Source organism: Fonsecaea monophora, assembly GCF_001642475.1.
Source record: "Fonsecaea monophora strain CBS 269.37 chromosome Unknown Scaff38, whole genome shotgun sequence".
NCBI lineage: Eukaryota > Fungi > Ascomycota > Eurotiomycetes > Chaetothyriales > Herpotrichiellaceae > Fonsecaea > Fonsecaea monophora.
Genome location: NW_019173969.1, coordinates 168,651 through 182,918, shown reverse-complemented (window position 1 = coordinate 182,918; position 14,268 = coordinate 168,651). Strand labels below are relative to the sequence as shown.

The following is a 14,268-nucleotide window of genomic DNA, read 5'->3' as shown; positions in this document are numbered from 1 at the left end:
ACTCGCAGGTACTCGGTCCTTGCTTGTTCTCCGGGGACTCTTGGGCGTGGATCGAGTTGAAGTGATCGATTTCACTTCTTGGTCTCTATATTTCGTTGTCAACGTCACATGAGTATCGTCCAATCCCGAGAACCCCATGCATGCTGAAAATGAAGAGTTGTGAGACTACTCAATGTGTTTGCTGTCCATGGTCTATCGACCTCGCCCACCCCGTTGGGTGTATCTCTATCGTACACAGAAAACAAACCTCAGCCTCGTTCTCTCCCCCCTTTCCTCCGCCTTGGCAAACCCGACACCGTAACCGGGGGTCTCTCGGGATCTCACCCCCGACCCAGAAACCAACAATGGCGCTATCCTAAAGAACGACCCGGGAAACCGCTCACCAGTCATTGGCGGCGGCTAGACTTCAGTTCTTCATCGCCAAAGGACCCCTTGTCGTCGAGGATTGGGCTTGTGTGCATTCTGACCTGATAGACGGCGAAATCTGTCTTTGCACCGTGGAAGATATCAGACACTATCGATCCCGGGCAAGAATCTCCAAGATGACCCCAGACGCCATAGAGACGAGACTATTCATCAACAACGAAGTATGTTCTTCCAGGTGGTTTTACTTCTTGAACAACACTCTGACTTGATGGATTAGTTCGTCCAAGGCAAGCAGGGAAAGACCTTCAAAGTCCACAATCCCTACAACGACCAAGAGATATGTCATGTCCATGAAGCCACAAAGGAGGACGTCGATCTCGCAGTCGACGCCGCCGAGGCTGCTTTTCCCCAATGGAGCAGCATTGCCGCCCATGAGCGGGCAGCCTACATGTTCAAGTTTGCCCAGCTCGTGCAGAGAGACGCCCCCCAGCTGGCCGAGTTGGACTCAATGTGCATGGGCAAGTAAGCAGCACCGTCTCCTTCCAGCTTTGACAGGTTGAAGCTTGGGGGTTTCTTTGCCAGAGCGGTCACGATAACTAACTTACATCACTCCCCAAAAGGCCCGTTGAACTTCTCAAGAAAATGGACATCCCGGCTTGTGTGGGCGTCTTCAACTATTTTGCCGGCAGCGGATACCATATACTGGGAGAATCGAGCCTCTCCTCCCCAAACTTTCTCAATGTCAGTGTGCGGCAGCCTTATGGTGTGGTCGGCCTGATTATTCCATGGAATGTGAGTTCTTTTGTCCTCGGTGGCCATCACCACTGTTGTTCCAGCGTTCGTCAAGTTGCTGAGAGTCAACTTAGGTCCCGATGATCATGTTCGCCTTCAAGGTCGCCCCGGCCCTGATCTGCGGCAACACGGTCGTGCTCAAATCGTCGGAAAAGGCACCACTCAGCTCCCTCAAGCTGGCCTCCCTGATCAAGGAGGCAGGGTTTCCGCCCGGCGTGGTCAACGTGGTCAGCGGGTTTGGCGACCCGACGGGCTCGGCCATCGGCCTGCACATGAAGATCCGCAAGATCTCGTTCACGGGGTCCGTGGCCACGGGCCGCAAGATCCTCAAGATGGCGGCCGACTCGAACCTCAAGAACGTCTCGCTGGAGCTGGGCGGCAAATCGCCCGCCATCATTTTTGAGGATGCCGACCTCGAGGCCGCGGCGCGGTACACGCACTACAGCATCAACCACAACAGCGGCCAGCACTGCCAGGCCAACAGCCGCGTGCTGGTGCAGGAGTCCATCGCCGACGCGTACATCGACATGGTCAAGAAGCTGATGGCCAAAGTCACCCTGGGCGACCCGGCCGACCCGAGCACGTTCCAAGGCCCGCAGGTCGACCAGAAGCAGCTGGCCCACATCCAGCGGCTGGTCGACCAAGGAAGTAAAGACGGCACGCTGGTGTGCGGCGGCAAGCGACATGGCACGACGGGCGCCTTTATCGAGCCGACCATTTTGAAAAACGTCCCGCTCGACTCGGCCGCCTACACGGAGGAGATCTTTGGGCCCGTGGTGATTGTGAATACCTTCAAGGACGAGAAGGAGGTGCTTGCCGAGGCCAACTGTACCGACTTTGGGTTGTTTTGTGAGTATACCTTTTGTCTCCATTCCGACTTGAATTACTTCCTTCCTTTCCTTTCTTTTCCCTCTCCTGTCCTTCGCTTCCTGTCCCTGCTGCTATACATCTCCACAAAGCCAAAGAAAGATACACAGTATACAGAATTGTATAAACTGACCCCTCGGCCCCGGTGCCCAATCGTCCACAGCATCCGTGTACACGCAAAACTTTGACCGGGCCGTCCGGGTGGCCAAGGCGCTCGAGGCCGGCGCCGTCGGCATCAACTGCTCGGTGCCCGTGCGCGCCGTCGACATGCCCATCGGCGGCTGGAAGCAGTCCGGCATGGGCAAGGAGCTGTCCCTGCACGGCCTCAACACCTACACTGAGCTCAAGACCATCTTTATGAAGTACAACGCCGACCCGACGGCCATGGCTGTGGGGACGTGGCATTCGGGACAGCGTGTGGATGGGATCCAATAGGGACAATTCATCATAGGCTTTGCTGGGTGGGAGATGGATGATGGAAGAGAAGATAGGGATGGAGGGTTGTGCATGATATACTTGTCTGTTCCGCTCAAGGACATCTAGATAGGAGTCGATAGAGTCTAGAATCCATCGGCTACATCGAAATCCAAGTCTATATAAATCTTTGCCGACTTCTCTCCTTCCTCTCCCGCTCTCTCTTTGTTCATCTCCATCTACCTATTTACCTCCCTTTATTTAGAACCTCTCAAATCCGCCACCAACTTCCCCATGACGTCCCCGCGCTTAATCCTATCCAACGCGCCGTTGATGTCGCCCAACTCCACGACCTCGAGCTCCGGCACGACCTTGCCGGCCGCGAACAGCGCCAGGGCCTCTTTCATGTCGGTCTTGGTGCCCGTCTGGTTGGAGCGGACGAGCAGGTCCTTTTTCAGGAGGGGGCGAAGGGACATGCTTTTTATTTTGCCCAGGGTTAGAGAGACGGAACGAAAACCCCAGGTAAGCGGTGGGGTTTAAAATCTCGAACTTACTGCAGATTCCCGATCCCAATGGCCATGATCTGTGCGCCGAATCTGGCGTATTCTCCCGCGGCACTGGGTCACACACACACACACACACACACGTCAGCTGGGACCTGTCTCCCTTTTCCTTGGCCACGAAAAAGGAGTGTTTTTTTCGTCATGTGTAATGTGTAAGATTATCACACTGGGCAAAAAAATGCTAACAGAGAGAGAAAAAATAAAGGCGACAGGAAAACGTACTCATACGACGACTGATGCGGACTCAGCACGAGAATGTAATCCGCCCCACCGCCCGTCCTGTCGACGATCGTCTCGACGAGCCCCGGCGCCGTGAAATCGACAAAGACGTCGGCGCCCATTTTGGCGCAGAACCGCTGCTTCTCGGGCGCGCCGCCGTCAATGGCCAGCACCTTCAGCCCCATGGCCCGCGCGTACTGGATGGCCAGGTGGCCCAGGCCGCCGGCCCCGCCGACCACGACGCACCATTTGCCCGGTTGGGGCCCCATGCGCCGCAGCGCCGCGTAAGCGGTGACCCCGGCGCACAGGATCGGGCAGACACTGGGTAACGAGACGCCAGACGGGACGGGCACGAGCTGGGAGGTCGGAAAGGAGATGTATCCTGATCAAGAAGGAGTGAGTTTTGAGTTTTTAAGGTGTCAGTTCACACTGTAGCCAGGAGAAACTTGAACTCAAGCAAGGGGGAAAAGGAAAAATCACATACGTTGAAAGGTACCGTCGACGTGCGCCCCCGTGATCTTCTGGTTGAAACAGTGATTCTCCGACCCGGCCTGGCAAGCCTGACACGTCCCGCAGACATTGCTCCTCCAGGCGATGCCCACGACGTCGCCGACCTTGAACCCGTTCAGACCCTCCGTGCCCATGGCGACTATCCTCCCCACGCCCTCGTGGCCGCCCGTCAGCGGTCGCACGGGGTCTTTGGGCGCAGGACCACCTCCGTCCCGGGCGTAGACGTCACCGTGACACACACCGCTGTACTCCAGCTCCACGAGGGCGTCATGAGGACGCGGCACGGGGATCGGGACGTCTTTGATCGTGTACGGCTCGCCATACGCGCCGGTCAGAACGGCCGCTGGGGCAGTTTGGGGGAGGTCAAAGCCCATCGAACCCATCCCTCTTCCCGCGCCTTGGATCGAGGGGTTCGGCCCTGTGGAGGGGATGAGGTATGGTGGGTGTGTAGTGACTGGCCGTTAGTGGAATTGTTCACACGTGATATGGGTGGTTGACAGAAGAGGTGCGCGGATTGATATATCGACGTTTTGTTAAATTGACATTGTGTTACAGACGCGGCCAATACTCTCTTGGGGCCGTGAGAGACAGAAGCCTGGTCCTTTCTTTTCCCGATTACCCACACCGTGTGACTGTGTTCTCCTCCCGTTTGGAAGGTGTGCTCCTCGCGAGCCTCATAAGCGGTCCATAATTTGGTATCTGAACTCGAGCTGCCGAAATACCCGGTAACTCCCCGGGCAGCGGAAGTGACCCGCCGCCTTCTTTTTTGGGTTCTTCGGGCTCAACTCTGTCCGCCGCGGGATGTGACAAAACATACGAGATGTAAATTTCTGCAGATGCCTTTTGTGCCGATTTCTTCGTGATATTCTCTGTGAATGTTACCCGAGATCCAGCTGTAAAAAGAGGTGATGTCGAGAACCACGTTTGAACAAGAGAATTTCTAGTGTTGGCGGGGTAACACAAACAGGCAGAGAACACACTTGATCATTTCTGGACGTTGAAGCATCGAGCGATAATGTTCTCCTACCGTTGGCAAGCTGTTCATGAGCTGGGTTCATTATCAGAACAAGTTGTCGAGAGGTCGTAGAGGTATGTTATGGATGATCCCCCTTAAATCGGCTGTCTTGGCGAGGCTGGGAAAAAAATAGGGGCTACATTTCTGTGATTGCCAGATCGATCTTTTTATTCATGCACCTTCAGGTTGTTATCAAGAGAGCATGGGTGCATCGAACCTCTTCCCGTGAGCCTCATAGATATCTGCGCAGAGAGATACTCTACCAGCAGACAAAGTCAACGATTGGCACAAGCTCTCACCACTGCCACGTCAACAGGTATGCGAAAGGAAGTTCTTGCTACTTATGCACCGTGTAATGCGCCGCGATCCAGCGACTCTCAGGGATGGGAAGAATGTCTCTCCAATACTCGGCGAAGAGAGCATGCAAGATCTGACCAAGTGGCTTGGCTGCCAGCCTCGTAGCCTTGCCTGTGGATACACGTAGGTACAATTATGGCACCAGCGTGAGTCTAGCGAACCTAAACCCCCAGAGACCAATCAGATGATGCCATTCAATTTTAGGCATCAATCACCCCCAGACTTTATTCTATCACTGGCAGTCGTGTCGGTTCGAGCTGGGTCCAGGCGTGGGTGGGTGTGATCTTCCTCTTCAACTCTTGTTGTCTGACCCTGTAAACTTCTTTGCAACCGTCTCTCTCAGGTCTTCAGAGAGCCGTCGCTCCATCTAACCCTACGTCTGCACAAACATTCTTAGCTCCCGAGGGCGGTGTAAACTCCAAGACAGTTACTGTTTGATCTTTCAAGACTTCAAAGCGGCGGTTGCAAAGCGCTTCATTTAATGCAGCAGACGTAGTCGAGGACAAGCCGTCGATCTACGTTGATCTAGAGAGATTCAAATCCGCCTATATACCCATCATCTTCCTACCAAATGCGATGTGAGCGAGGGGAGAGGCCCAGCAAGGATGCCAGACCAACCACTCATCTCGCGGCACAAGGCAACCGCAACGGCAAACCTCGGTTCCGTCCCTTCGGAAATCCTGCAGCAGATATTCTATTTCAGCACCACCCCGACCTTCTTCCAGCTGATTCACGTCAACCTGAGATTCTTCTCACTGGCGTCGCAAAGTCGGGAAGTCATCCTCTACCATCTCCGCCACGTCCCCGGCCTGAAGCTAGGGTTGGAGAACCGGTCGATCCCGACCAGTGAGCTCTTCCTCATCTTCCGTCAACGCGCCACTTCGCATCTCTATGGAGTCAATTTCACCGCGGACTGTCGGAGTTGGGACCTTCCCAAACATACGTTGGGCACCATCGATGCGCGCGCATCGTGCCTCGGCGTCGAGAGTGAGTGGGGGAACAACGTGTGTCTGGTCGTGAAGAACAGCCTCCGACTCCGATTGAACTGGCATAACGAGTTACCCGGTGAGAGCCTCGAGTCGCCGTACGCAGATGGGAGTGCGAAAATCATCCAAGCCGTCCAGAAGAGCCACTACATCAGTGTGTTGTACGCTTGGACACCACCGAAAGAGGATCCCGCCAACGACACGTCCCATTACGAGCCGACGACAGTCAAGTCATCTGTGAAAGAGACTCTTGACAGCCTCACAGCCAAGCATCGGTGTCCTCGGTCTGATCGAACTCCCTCGTTGCAGGAGAGGAATCACCCCAAAGTCTCGTCTTCCTCCTCTCGTGTACACTACCATCTCCTCCATTATGACATGTTCCGGAGTGATCGGCCCGTCTTCTTCCCCATACCGACCCACAAGTCGATCAACGACAATGTTCTGGTCCCCGTCCACCTGGCGGTCAACAACCGGCTCCAGTGCGCCATTCTGTGGGATCTCCCAGATACGTTGACCCCGACGTCAGATGCCACGGTCTGCTTCTACACCGCCGACCGCCTCCCGCGCCACGAGCCGGGCGATTACAGCGTCTGGGTTCTCTACCCCTATGACCGACTCAGCCCGATCTACCCGTCCCGGTCAGGCGAGCGGGTCGTCGGCCTTACACGGGAGACTGCAGACGACGACGCCGACGGCAGCGGAATCACCTACACGGTCACCTCGGTACGCGAGAAGTTCAACCGCAGCGGCCGCCACGATAGCGGGCAGGATCTCCGCCTGTTGCATTTCCCCCTGCGACCGCGCGCCATTGCATTTTTCAAAGACGGCCGCCGCCTGTCCCTCTACGCCCCCGGGTCGACCGTGCCGTTCACGACGCTGCTGGCCAACGAATCCGTCCGCAGCCGCGTCTACAGCCCCTCCGTGACCCCCGTTCTCTCTCCGCCGCCCGACGACGCGTTCAAGATGCTGCGCAAACGCGTCCGGCGGGCTACCCACACGGCCATCGACGGCAACCACTTTTCGCTGGGCTTGCCGTTCTTCAGCACCCACGAGACGACCACGTTCCCGCCACCGACGACGACCGCGGATTCGGACCTCGTCGCGCCGCCCGACGTCGAGTGCATCAGCCACGTCCTCTGCGTGGGCACGGCCAAGCTCCCGACAGTCCACATTCACACGTGCGGTGGTCTCGTCACCGAGACGGGCCCGCAGGTCCTCACGATCGTGCAGATCCGCGAGCGCGTCCTCTACGATCTCTGCTCCCACTCGAGGTTCAACGACGACCTGCCCGCCCTGCCCCGCCCGCCGCGCCCGTCCCGGAGGAGACGACACTCAAACGTCGTCCACGTCCAACCCCACGATAATCCCCACCCGGATGTCGTCATGGTCTCGGACGGCAACGGAGTGGAAGAAGACGATGACGACAACGACGATGACAATGACGATGACGATGACAACGATAATAACGATGACACGGACAACAACTCCGAGGCCGACGCTGATGAGCCCGACTTGGACACAGACGCTGACGACACGGACGCCGATACCTTGCACGGCACAGACCTGCGCGTCGCCGCCAGATTGTGGGGGTGGGCTCCCCAACGCACCACGCTGACGGGGCTGGACACCATAAGCATATCGCCCAGAGGGGAGCGCATTGCCGTCGCACAGTGGGATCGCGTGCTGGTGTATGCCTTGAACCCGCGGGCGCTGTGCGAGGAGGCGTGGGACGAGGACAGCGATAGCGACGACGCCGGCAGCACAGGCACCAGCAGCAGCGAGAGCAGCAGCGAAAGCGAGCACGAGGACAACGACGCAAACGTCTTGAACACGGCGGAAAACGTGGCCGGTGGCGATCACAATCCCAACCCTCAAGGTGACGACAACAACCACAATGATGAACCTATTCCGGCGTCTTCGGCTCCGACAATTCCACCAAAGGCACCCGGATCCGTCGCCTCTAGCACATCCACCTCGCTCTCGCTCGCGGACTTAGTGAGCTTCTACCCGCGTGTGAAAAGCCGCTGGCCTCTTGAACGCACCATTGAGCTCCGACCGCTCGTGTTGAAGATGGACGGTGGAGCCGTGGTACGGAAGATGTGCTGGTCGTTGGGAAAGCCACACCGGGTCGACGAAGAGCCGGCCAGCGATGTGGGAGACGTATATGCAACAGGACAAGATACGCAGGGGTTAGCGAATGAGACGAGAGGTGTGGAAAAGGAAAAGGAAAAAGAAAAAGAGAAGGACAAGGACAAGGAAAAAGGAAAGGAGAACGATAATGAGAATGTAACAAGCAACAACACGGCCTCGCTGACTCCACAGCAGGAAATTGCAGAAGGTGAGAGATCCGAGAATTCGGGAACGTCAGTAGCTATTGGAAGTTTTCGTCCACACGATCGACCGCAACCCTCTGGATTACCACAGTACCACGACCAATCGTCACCGATATCAGATTTACAGACTCCCACCTGCTCCGAGATTACGTCTACCCAAATCCAGGAGGCAATGATAGCTGTCTCGTATGAAATACCCCCAGCACCATTTTCGCAGTCCAAGTTGATCGGACAGATCAAACATATTGCTCGTCCTCCCGACTACCCCAGCATCACAAGCACGATAGTCCTTGAATCCCCTGAGCCGAAAGCTGCAGGTTCAGCAGAGGTAGACCAAGCCAAAGGCAAGGAAATTGAGGTAACGGAAGCTTCAGCTGGAGGGAGAAGAGACGAGCCCCCACCAAAAACAGACCAGGAACGTGGTGCGTCGACCGCTCCAGAGTTGCCTCACACAAGGAAATCGGAGCCGCGGCGCAGAAGGAGTCCACGGAGGAGGGTTGCCGAGAATGAATTGATCGTCCTGACTGACAGAGGCTTACAAGTTTGGGATCTCAGTGTCTGGGGAAGAGGTAGGCGAGTGTATTGCGAGCTTCCGGATGATATTCTGCATTAGCTGCGACGGCAGATTTTGGAGTCCATTGGATGCATACGGTGTATTTCTGATCGGAAGGTTGACTGGCGAATGGGTTTGCCTGCTGAGTCTGGAACAATTGGTATAGGCATGTCTTTTCGTGTACAGCACTGGTGGACGATCATAAGTTGACATAGCTGATTTGGCCTCTTGTCCATTGCCAAGATGCCGGTTTGGGGGGTTCGGATTGGTCTTGTAGTACTCCTGGTTAGTGAACAACAAGAGCTTGTTGGACATTCGTTGGTATTCGAAGTCAGAGATCCATGACTGCAGAGGTCGAAGATGTTGGCTTCGGGGTTTTATTTATCTCCTCCTCCACCACCACCCATCATAAGCATAGTGGCGATCAAAAACACCCACCAGTACTTCTGGAAGAAGCTCTTCTCTTGTTGTTCTTCCTGCACAATCTCTCTGCCTTCAGCATCGACCTGGGGTGGTTTCCGAGTTGCGAGGTCAGGTGAGGGGCCGGCACCGGCGGTGATAAGGCTGACTTTGATGGGCTCGTGAAGAGCTGCTGCTTTAGCTGCTTCTTCTCTTGCTTTCTTTGTGTTTGGCACCGGAGGCGGAGGTGGTATGGGCCTTCCCTTAGCCTTAGCTCTTTCAACTTTCTTCTGATACCGTTCTTCTTCCGCGGTCAACGGGGGTGGTGAAAGGCCCGAGACCGAGGCAGAGAGAACTGACCCGTCGTCTGGAGATATCCAGAGATCGATTTTCTGGTGGACATCCTTGCCGAATGTATCAAGGGTTGTTACAGTAGAACTGCCATTAGGCAAAACAATCCGAAGCAGCTTCGACGAGGTAGGTTCGGGGGTGGTCGATTGGAGTGACTCGAGAGAGGGAGGTGTCCATGAAGACAAAGCGTGCTTAGAAGTCTTCGGATCATAAAAGATAGTAACAAGCGGTTTGACTGAGGGAGATCCGATCAATTCGTACGACAAAGTGACCGACTTGGGTAGTTGAGAGGCTGCGGCATCGCTCGCTGCCAGGACAGTCCAGGTACAAACGGCCAGCAGCACCAGCAGGAAACTGCGACAGGTCATCTTTGGCAGTCACAACGCACCGAAAGAAAAAAAAAAACACTTTATGATGGTGACAGCAAACAACTTGTATCTTCCCTTCAAACATTCAGCTCTTCAGTTCACTCCACGCTTAGTCCTGGCCATCACCAACCCGCACCCATCGCCGCCTTTTGTTGTAAAGGGCAACTAACCCGAATACGAGGTGGCGCGAGGCAGTAGAAATCCACCACGACATTTACAGATTCTCCTCCTGTTTGCTCTCCAGTGAGTCAAGATGTAGTCGCCATGGACCCCCTCCAGGACCTCTCCGGGCCCGGAGGCTCTGATTTTTACCCCTTCACTGACACGGGCCTCCTAGACCTTTCAGACTCTGACGAGATGTCAACCAGCAACAGCAAGCCCGAGGCCAAAAGTGACAAGGACAGACTTGATGCTGAAGTTCTCAAAAACCTCGAGCTCCACCAGGGATTCATGCGTCAAGCCATCGATGTTGCCGAAGAAGCACTCCGCGGAGGCGAAACTCCTGTTGCATGTGTTCTGGTTCATGAGGGCGAAGTCGTTGCTCGAGGCATGAATGACACCAACCGATCTCTCAACGGCACTCGCCACGCCGAATTCCTCGCCATTGCACAATTTCTCTCCAAGATGCCAGCCCGAAAACTCAAGGAGACGGATCTCTACGTGACGGTTGAACCATGCATCATGTGCGCTTCAGCCCTGAGGCAGTACGGCATTCGCTGTGTCTACTTTGGGTGTGGCAATGATCGATTTGGTGGGAACGGGAGTGTGCTGCCGGTTCATTCTGATAAAGGTCTGGAGGAGGGCTATCCAAGCTATGGAGGGATATTTAGAAAAGAAGCCATTATGTTGCTCCGACGATTCTACATCCAGGAAAACGAGAACGCGCCGAATCCCCGCGCCAAAGGCAACCGAGAATTGAAGCCTGTTGTCTGAACGGAGAAGGCATGGTCATCAAGATACTTGTCCCCGCAAGAAGACGACATTGTCTGCTGCGTTGACGGTGTTTGGAGGAAGGAACAACAGCTGAGCAAGCAGGAGGTCAGATTGATTCCACGGTCGAAGACAACCGAAGCTGGCTCCAATTTGTATCATATTATCTGGCTGGAGGGCATGTCTACGGGCCTGTAAGGGTGGCTCGCAGAAGAGTCCTTCGCCATTACTTGTAGGAACATGTTCTGTGTGCGGACGTGAGACAATCGCTCACAAATAATGCATTAACCATTTTCACTCTGTATCATCATGACTGTACAAGTAGTGAATCCATCGCAGAGTCAGGAGAGGTTGGGCGGCGGACTCGAGGCACTCGTGCTGCTTAGTCACGCGGAATTTCGGGTTGTGCGGCTGCGCTCGTGTCACGTCCAATTGGCAACCATAACAATCGATGCGCTAACAACTTTTTTTCTGGTACCAGCACACCTACTCGCCTCAACCGAATTACCCTCAGACTACCTCGTACCTTTGACCGTATTCACTCCCTTTTCTTCCAGGGCTCTTTTCTTTGCTTGGAAATCTCTTCTCTTGCAAGCACCTCTCGTCCTTCCATCAGTTTGTACCGAGCAACTCATCGCCTCTCTTTGTATTCGTCTGACCGTCCGAGTTCCCTGCGTCGCGTCACCGACGAGATCAAACATGTCTGGCACTCGAGCCCGCAAGCTATCCCACCCGAGGAAAGTAACAACCGAGTTAGCGCCACTTCCCAACAAGAAGGCGAAACCCCAACATTCTACCTCGAGCAAGAAAACCACCGCCCGCGCCAGGAAATCCCCTGAAGCTGTTTTATTAGTCTCAGACGCTCCTGCAAAAAAGACAAGCAAGCGGAAGGCGGAGCCGGAGGTCGAAGATGAAGATCAGACCAAGGATTCCAAGAGAGTGCGACTGCTTCCTGATGACGAACCCACACCGCCCAAGCCAAAAGCTGCTCCTTCAGCAAAACCGACTGGAACCAAAAAGCCCAAGATAACCAAGGCAGAGATCAACCAGCCGCCTACTGAAAAACTCAATGTATATGTGTTTGGAGAAGGCTCTTCTGGAGAACTTGGTCTTGGGAGTGCCAAAGGTCAGACGGAAGTGAAGAGACCGCGATACAATCCCAACCTCAGCCCGGATAATGTGGGAGTGGTGGCGTTGTCGGTTGGCGGGATGCACACTGCGGCTTTGACCCACGACAACAAGATTCTGACCTGGGGTGTCAATGACCAGGGTGCACTAGGTCGAGACACTGCTTGGGATGGTGGTCTTCGCGATATTGATGACGAGGATGCCAGTGATTCCGACTCGGATAGCGGTTCGGAAACAGCCGTGAACCCGAAGGAATCTACACCCGGGGAAGTGGACCTCTCGGGTATTCCTGAAGACGTCGTCTTCAGCCAAGTCGCCTGTACTGACAGTGCCACTTTTGCTCTCACAACTCAGGGAGATGTGTACGGATGGGGCACATTTCGCTCGAATGAAGGCATTTTTGGCTTTGATCCCACCACACTGATACAGCTCCGGCCGAAGCTGATCAAAGGGCTCAGCAAGATTACCCAGCTTGCAGCTGGTGCCAATCACGTCCTTGCCTTGCAGAGCAATGGCGCTGTCTATTGCTGGGGCTCAGGGCAACAGAATCAATTAGGTCGCCGGATTTTGGAGCGGAGAGCGACGAACAGTCTGATTCCGACGGCCATCGGTACACTCAAGAAAATCGAGTACGTCGGGGCAGGAGCGTACAATTCGTTTGCCGTGAAGGCGAATGGCGACGTCTATTCTTGGGGTTTGAACAACTTTGGGCAGACGGGCATTCCCAAAGAATTCGACGAGAGCGGCAACACCAAAGGGAACGACGTGCACATGCCTATTGTTGTTGAGACGCTTCGCGGCAAGTTTGGCAAAGTGACATGTATTCAGGGAGGGTCCCACCACACTGTCGCTGTCACGGACAAACGCGAACTTCTGGTCTGGGGACGAATTGACGGCAATCAGTCGGGGTTGAATGTCAAAGAGCTTCCAGAAGATGACGTTGTGCGCGATTCGGCTGGCCACCCACGAATTTTGGTTGTTCCCACCCAAATCCCCAAGATTGAGGCTCTCATGGCCGCAGCTGGTTCTGATCACTGCATCGCTATTGACAAGCATGGCAAGGCGTACTCGTGGGGTTTCAGTACCACCTACCAGACGGGACAGGGCACTTCGGACGACGTGGAACTGGCCACTCTGATTGACAACACAGCCGTCAGAGACAAGAAATTGGTCTGGGCTGGTGCAGGTGGTCAGTTCAGCGTCATTGCAGGTGTTCCCGTTCCTTTGGTCAATGGGGTCAATGGGGTCAACGGGCATGCGGCTTGATTTTATGGAGGAACTGGCTCTGACAGCATGCTGGGGCTGAGCTGAGGCCATTCACAAAGCTTTCAGTCTACTCCAACATGCCTTGGGCAAAAAGTCTTATGGTATACAGTTTCTCGTCGGGGCCAAACACAAAACCTCTGACAAAAATTGCTTGGGGAATCTTTTCGGACTGCATCATGAGGATTCTGTGCTGTGTATCAACAGTAATAATTCAGACCCAGTGGTGGTTGAAAGGGTCAAAGTGAGATGCATGAGAATGTCTTTTTTTTTTCGCCACAGAGCGAATGATTTGGTCTGGTTGGAGAGGCTCAGATCAGGTCTTACAAGCACAGGGATGATGCGGATGGGTTTATTGGGTTTGCTGGGTTCATTAATGGGCAAATTGGTTTTGTATTGTACTTTTATGGATGCACAAATGCTGATTCGGGTCTCACTATCTTCCAACGATCAAGGCTCGACGCTGTCTTGGTGGGCATCGAGGGAGGAGGGATGGGTGGATGCATGGATGGACAGTGGATGACACGATAGATAGCAAAGCATGCGATGCCTTCCCTTTCCCACTTTGATCTCACGCACTTCTATCTCTTTCTGTTTTTGAATCACCCCTTCTCTACCTGCGAGTAGATGCTCCTCCTTTTCCCAGCAAGCCAGGCATGGGTCAGGTTTCCCTCGACAGTGTATGTACATCGTCGGATCAAAGCCCGAGTCAGCCAATCAACCAACACTTCGAGTCTCCAATTCAAGCATCGACCGATGGACAGACACACAGACCTCAACGTTTCAACGAGGTATGTATTTGTGGAAGTGAGCTGCCCCTCGCGTTCATCAACCGGTCGAGTCCTTGAAAAGGC

General features: G+C 54.6%; 6 protein-coding genes across 6 annotated transcripts; 4 read left to right on the top strand and 2 right to left on the bottom strand.

The window, feature by feature from the left end:
- Positions 1-542: 542 nt before the first annotated feature.
- Positions 543-2,460, top strand: AYO21_05840 (hypothetical protein; the record flags this gene model as incomplete). Its single annotated transcript, XM_022655807.1, has 5 exons — positions 543-587; positions 644-888; positions 987-1,158; positions 1,233-2,007; positions 2,189-2,460. 5 exons carry the CDS (start codon positions 543-545, stop codon positions 2,458-2,460), a joined length of 1,509 nt encoding a protein of 502 aa, XP_022511919.1.
- A 236-nt stretch (positions 2,461-2,696) lies between these two features.
- AYO21_05839 (hypothetical protein) lies at positions 2,697-4,114 on the bottom strand (the record flags this gene model as incomplete). Its single annotated transcript, XM_022655806.1, has 4 exons — positions 2,697-2,916; positions 2,994-3,056; positions 3,225-3,603; positions 3,706-4,114. The coding sequence occupies 4 exons, from the start codon at positions 4,112-4,114 to the stop codon at positions 2,697-2,699; spliced, it is 1,071 nt and encodes a 356-aa protein (XP_022511918.1).
- A 1,594-nt stretch (positions 4,115-5,708) lies between these two features.
- Positions 5,709-9,035, top strand: AYO21_05838 (hypothetical protein; the record flags this gene model as incomplete). Its single annotated transcript, XM_022655805.1, has 1 exon — positions 5,709-9,035. The coding sequence occupies one exon, from the start codon at positions 5,709-5,711 to the stop codon at positions 9,033-9,035; it is 3,327 nt and encodes a 1,108-aa protein (XP_022511917.1).
- Positions 9,036-9,352: 317 nt separating this feature from the next.
- AYO21_05837 (hypothetical protein) lies at positions 9,353-10,093 on the bottom strand (the record flags this gene model as incomplete). The annotated part of the gene is made up of 1 exon (XM_022655804.1): positions 9,353-10,093. The coding sequence occupies one exon, from the start codon at positions 10,091-10,093 to the stop codon at positions 9,353-9,355; it is 741 nt and encodes a 246-aa protein (XP_022511916.1).
- A 264-nt stretch (positions 10,094-10,357) lies between these two features.
- Positions 10,358-11,026, top strand: AYO21_05836 (hypothetical protein; the record flags this gene model as incomplete). Its single annotated transcript, XM_022655803.1, has 1 exon — positions 10,358-11,026. One exon carries the CDS (start codon positions 10,358-10,360, stop codon positions 11,024-11,026), a length of 669 nt encoding a protein of 222 aa, XP_022511915.1.
- A 696-nt stretch (positions 11,027-11,722) lies between these two features.
- On the top strand, positions 11,723-13,417 carry AYO21_05835 (hypothetical protein; the record flags this gene model as incomplete). The annotated part of the gene is made up of 1 exon (XM_022655802.1): positions 11,723-13,417. One exon carries the CDS (start codon positions 11,723-11,725, stop codon positions 13,415-13,417), a length of 1,695 nt encoding a protein of 564 aa, XP_022511914.1.
- Between the last annotated feature and the right edge of the window lie 851 nt (positions 13,418-14,268).